The 6061-nt window shown below is 48.4% G+C and overlaps 1 protein-coding gene across 1 annotated transcript in view; it reads left to right on the top strand.

Moving 5' to 3' along the window:
- The first annotated feature begins 946 nt into the window (after positions 1-946).
- The window catches only part of SLC17A6 (solute carrier family 17 member 6), a 31295-nt gene continuing 26180 nt past the window's right edge, over positions 947-6061 (top strand). Inside the window, exons 1-3 of the mRNA XM_003206097.5 lie at positions 947-1032; positions 4031-4283; positions 5037-5155. Of these exons, the coding sequence (XP_003206145.2) occupies positions 947-1032; positions 4031-4283; positions 5037-5155 (458 nt within the window). The remainder of the gene's footprint in view (positions 1033-4030; positions 4284-5036; positions 5156-6061) is intronic.

The raw sequence follows: 6061 nt of genomic DNA, 5'->3' as shown, positions 1-6061 counted from the left end.
ATGTGGCTCTGGGCAGCCTGGTCTGGTGGTTGGCGACCCTGCACACAGCAGGGGGTTGAAACTGGATGGTCATTGTGGTCCTTTTCAACCCAGGCCATTCGATGATTCTACGGTTTGCAGCAAATGCCCCGTTTCCCCAGCAGTGCGGCTGACAGCAGGAAGGCCCAGCGCTTTGCCCCCACCAGTGGCTCAGCACCGCTCGCCCATCGGCGCACCGAGGCCCCGTTCAGTGGCCGCCCAGGGCCGGGCGCTGTCCGCGGTGCTGAAGAGAACAGAGAGGGTGGGACGCGGCGCTGACCGCGGTGCTGAAAGACGCTGAGGTGCCGCTCGCCGCCGCCTTGGGGCGCGACCTGCGTACGTGGGCGGGCGACAGCAGCGCGGAGGGGACCGGCGCTCCAAAAGCCCTCCGACCGCTTTAGCTCCGGGGCGCTGGGAGCTTCGGGAGCTCTGCTCACTGCCTACCGGGGCTAATCGCACCCCTCCCCCTCCGTTGTACAGCCGGGGAAATCTCCGGCACCAAACCACGATTCCTCTGCAACGCTCCCGCGGGGGGCACTCCATCCCCTCCCAGCCGGGTATGGCACACTCCGAGCCCGCCACCGCTGAAGCTTACGGGGCCGAGAAGACTTTCTGACCGTGCCTCGCAGCTCCGCGCTGCCGGGAAAACCGGGGGCTGCCTGCAGCGTTCAGCCTCCCTCTCGCTGCCGCACACAGGCGCGCTCCCTCGCCCTCTCCCTCCCCTCCCTCCCCCCCAGGCTCTGCACGCCGTCTCTCCCCCTCTCAAACACGCGCGCACGCTTTCTCTCACTCTCCCTTTACTCGGAGCTGCACTGATAGCCATTTAATGACGGGAAAAAGTTAAGGGATTAAACCAATATGAACCATCGTTGCTCGTAGCGGTGCCCTATCCAGAGCAGAGCAGAATCCAGCGAGCATCACTGCAGGAATGGAGTCGGTAAAACAAAGGATTTTGACCCCTGGCAAGGAGGGATTGAAAAATTTTGCCGGAAAATCTCTTGGTCAACTCTACAGGTAAGACTAAAATATATTAGAGAACTCTAGTTCTTAGAAACAATTGAAAGCTTTTGTTAACCGTGAGCTGCTGGTCGAGGTGGAATAGGTGTGCTCTGGGGAGCTTAGTGGTGGAGGGGCTGGGAGCTGTTTATATATCGTCGGTGTAATCTGGATACTGGAAACTATTGCTGAAGCTTCTCAATATGGCACCCTCGTAACTTCTCTATCTGATTCGTGGATGCTGCCAGTAAATATGTAGCCAAAGATTACCCCATCTTTCTCGCACAAAAACAGGATCCTATCTAGAAACCATAATCAGCAGGGAGCTGCTCCCCTTGTCTTTGCTTTTTGTTAATTTTGAAACGTGCTCACAAGACCTTTATCGCTGCTTTCACCAATAATTAAATAATAATTTAATGATAATAATCTTTCCGAGATTTGATTAGTCTTAGCCCTTGTGTAACTCGTCGTCAGAGGAAGATAAACAAGGATATGTATAAATAATTGATGTCCAAATGATTTTTTTTTTAATTCTGAGGCTGAAACGTATAGAGGGATGTGTTTAATTATTTATCTGTCTGCACTGAGAAGCATCCACTTGTCTTATAAGTGATATACGACTGTAACTGCTAAACTCATAGGCATGCCTGCATGTTCCTGTGCGTACAAATTTCCACCATCTTCAAGCTCTGTATAGACAGAAAACAGACACAAATCCACGCATATTTAAAAGGGTATGTACTAAAGTTGACACATCGTGCCCCATCCAAGCTAGTGACTTTAGTGACCTCTAGGACGTTTGAGAATAGCCTGTGAAATTCCAGTGTATTTTGGATCTTCTCGTCTGCCAACACTTATCCCAACGTTGTTTCGAATTGCGGATTAAAGCTAACTGCGGATTTATCTGTCTACTGTAGGTCATGTAAAAGTCTTTTTTTCCATGCCTATGCGGCAGTATTGGGCACAAGCACAAGGTTCTTCCACAGCATGAATCACAACTTCTGCTGCCATTTTAAGGGAACTATTACTGAAGTGATAAGACAAAAGTGAAATTTTCATTTTAGTGGAAAGAGTACAGCTTTGAAAAGCAAAAAAGCAAAACCAAAGCCAACAGCAACGTAGTAAATACCCTGCATTTTATCATTATATCATCTTAAATTGTGAGGAAAAATAAAAAGGAACAATTGATAATCCGAAGTAACTGCTTAAAAATGTCGTTAAGGAAATAAACTTCCTATTTTTCCCCTAAGGGATTCCACAAAACATAAATGAAACAACCGTCTCTACTGCTTTTTGTATTATCATACAGTGAGTAATGGAGAAAGCATATTTTCCAGTAAAACTCCGTTTGAACTCCCCCATTAATTAATAAATGATCCAGTTACCTTTTACTTTTTTTCTGTTTCTTTTGTTTTTTTTTTTTTTTTTTTTTTTTTTTTTTTCTCCAAGGCATAGGATTGACCTATTTTATTTCCGACTCTAGGAATTCAAATACTTTTCACGTCCCTTATGTGTTAACGTCTTCCGGAAGATAATCCCGTTTAATGGGAGGACATTCGTGCATCTTTTTATTCGCACAAACGAATTTTTAACATAAAAATAGAGTATTTTCTTGTATTCGCAATTTAAGACAATAAGAAACGATGCAGTATTAAAGGACGGAAATAATTCCCCCGGCAAATAAAAATCGTTAGGATTTCAACCGAGTAACCATGGGATAAAGTCACCCCATTTGCTTCAAGGCACAGGCAACAATCTCAGCCTAATTCTGCTAATTGTTAGCGCCCTATTAGCCGGATGAGTTAACCTCAAAGAGCAGCTCCTCCGAAGAGAATGTCTGAGGTGAGAAGACACTCCTAAGGCGTGGGTTAGGGCAGTGGCAGGAGAGAGCCCAGCGTCGGGAAATGGAGCACTCGCTCCTCGGTAAGAACGGAGCTAAGATGAAAGTTAGTATTTCTGCCTTTTCAATATCTCACTTGCTGCAAGAGAAGATTCAGAGATTCAGCATGGAGCATCGGCTTGATACATCCGATATCTTTTATTATCCACTCGGTATTTTTAAAGATTTCCACCAAAGAAGAGGTAGAAACTGCTAAGTAAGCTTTCACTGGTTGCGGGGTTGGGACTTTTTTTTTGGGGGGGGGGGGGCTGGGCGGGTAGGGGGAATTCTTTTTTTTTTTTCTTTTTTTTTTTAAGGGGAGGAGGGAGGGTCATTATTCGGTATTTTTTCTGTTGATTTGACATAGCTTCAAACGGCCAGCACCCTCCAGATTCCTGCACATAGATTTCTCGGAGATAATAGGATTCCCGTGTAAAACCAAGGAAGTGGGAACGGTGAGATCGAGCTCAGAGCTGAGTTAGGAAGGAAACCTAACCCTAGCTGAGTAGATGCGATCTTTAGCAAAGACTTCTCTGGAGTCGTCAGTTCTCCAAAGCCAGTCATGTTTGGTGGTTTTTTTTTTTCCCCACTGCGTGTGCCAGCCATTTTGCAAATCGAAAATAAGTAGCAATACCGCCTCCCCACCCTTTCTGGTAGTCTTTCTATTGTTCCCAATCCAGAAGCAAAATGCACGCAGAGTTGGTTCCCCTTGGTGTTTCTGGTACGGCGGAGGGAGAATAAAATCTTCTCCAGAACACCGTTCCAGTTTCCGTGCTCAACCTCTTGGGCTGCCCAACATGGCGCCTCTGCAGTGGCTACAGATGATGTCTTCTTAATGCGTCCTACATATTTACGCAGAAGTCTTTAATGATAGATGAGCAGTTCTCAGCTAAAGCTCCTCCCTGGGTTTCTGCAGCGGGCTGTCGCGGGGCGGAAGGGAGCCGGGGATGACTAATCGTGACTCCCACAGGTCACAGCTGAAGAACAGCTGAAGGTGAACGGAAAACAAGGAGTAAACATCCAAAGCAAGCCGAAGGGGCGGGGGGGCTGTGAACTTAAGCCTTCAGCTACCAGAGGTGGCTTCGCATTCAGGCAGCGGGGAGGCAGGGTTTGACTTTCCCTTCTTGTGTCGATCAGAGTCCTAGAGAAGAGGCAGAAGCCCGGGGACACCATCGAGCTGACGGAAGATGGGAAGCCCATGGAAATGCCCGAGAAGAAAGCCCCGCTTTGCGACTGTACCTGCTTCGGGCTGCCCCGGAGGTACATCATTGCCATCATGAGTGGACTGGGATTCTGCATTTCCTTCGGGATCCGATGTAACTTGGGAGTGGCCATCGTGGACATGGTCAATAACAGCACCATACACCGAGGAGGAAAAATTATTAAAGAGGTGGGAATCCTTCCCTCGTAGCTCCCATACCCTCTGGGTGCACTTCCCAGCTTCAGACCAGGCACCTCAGCGCAGGCAGCCGGGCTCTGCCGCAAGGATGCTCCCCTGCCGCCCCTCGGATCTGCCCGCCCCCCGCCGCCCTTAGTAGCCCGGAAACTTCATTGGGGAAAGATAAATCATTTCTGCCAATAATGTTTATTTTTCAGTTGTAGTTCCCAGCGCAAAGCCGTTTGGGGCAAAAACGAGCGGGCAGATTCCTTTTGCACATCACTTAGGAAAACACAGCCATCTCGTAAAATAAACATAGGGAAAGGAAGACACCGAATAAACCGACTGTAAGAGGGTGAAACGTATACGGGGAGGTTAAGCAGGAATGTTTGATTAAAGCAGGATGAAAGAATTTGCATTGAAAAGGCGTTAAAATGCCTCGTTAAATCTGCTTAGAGCGTAGCGGGCGAGAGGCTGTGTGACACCTAGACGAGTAACGGGACAGCAAGCCCACGCTCATCCCTGCCGGGGGGTCTGCGCGATTCTGCTGCTCTTCCATCCGGGGGGCTGTCGGTGTGGGTGCGGTGAGGATCCGGTAGGAAGGGGAGGCAGCAGGAGCTCCTTGTCCCGGGTGCCATCGCTGGCCTCGTGCATCCCTCGACCGGCACGGTGAAGCTTTTTACGGGAACTTTCTTTAATCTAGCACGATTACAGCTTTCCTCTTCTCTTTCTTTCCTTCTCTCCCGGTTTCCTTGGCTCTGGAAGAAAGCGAAGTTTAACTGGGATCCTGAGACGGTTGGCATGATCCACGGCTCATTTTTCTGGGGCTACATAATCACCCAGATCCCCGGAGGGTATATCTCGTCCCGACTGGCAGCCAACAGGTAACGACGACCTAAATCTCCCCAGTTTCATGCACGGGGGGAGCAGACAAAGGGGCGGCTCCTGGCCCGGAGCTCAGCTCCGCTCTCCCCGCCCGGGGCGGCCCCGAAAAAACGTCCGCCCGGCCGGGATGTAGGAGCTCTAAAGAAGGAAAGTAGGAAACCTGGAGAAGTGGCCGTTTCCACCCTCCCTCCCAAACCGCTCTCTGGTTTCGCGAGGGATCTCTCGGCGTTTGTTTCTTTTCTCGTTATTTTCTCGTTCAAATTTAGCTCGGGGAGGTTGTGGCAGCGCTGTTCTAAAGAGCCGCATTCAGAGGCAAGTTCAAAGATCCATTGTTTCCTCAAAGCCTCAGAGATGAATATATATATATTTTTTTCCCGAAAGAATGTGTTTTGTTTTTTTTTTTTTTTTTCCTATGAAAAAGAAAACCATCGGCAGGAATTTTCCATTAACGCAAACGAACGTAGAATGGTCGAAAAACACGTTTCCATGAGACTTACACAATGAAAAGAAAGTGCAGATGGTGCGGGGACTTAAGGACTGGTTTCTATGGTGTCTGGCCATTTTTCAAGCACCCAGGGTGCGATTCTACCTGTTAATTAGATCCGCTGAGTATTCAAGACACATGACGCTTTCACATCCATTCTTAATGCCCCAGGCTCATCGGTCGACGACACAGCAAAGGTCCTAGTGCCAGTCTTCAAAACCATAACAAGCTAAGTGTAAATGGATACTAAAATCAGCAATGTATACCTTTATCTCTTCTCCGAAGTGTGCAGCATCAAGGGTAGGCATAGGCTGATGGAGACACTTTGCTTGGGAAGAAAGCTGGCTTATATTTGAGAAAGGGGAGCTATGGCAAAAATACTCTCTCCAAGGTGAATGGCTTTTAGACAGATGTCTACATT

This window comes from Meleagris gallopavo, chromosome 5 (genome assembly GCF_905368555.1).
Source record: "Meleagris gallopavo chromosome 5, MGAL_WU_HG_1.1, whole genome shotgun sequence".
NCBI lineage: Eukaryota > Metazoa > Chordata > Aves > Galliformes > Phasianidae > Meleagris > Meleagris gallopavo.
Note: the sequence above shows the minus strand (reverse complement) of the source record. Positions and strands in the feature narration are given on the sequence as shown.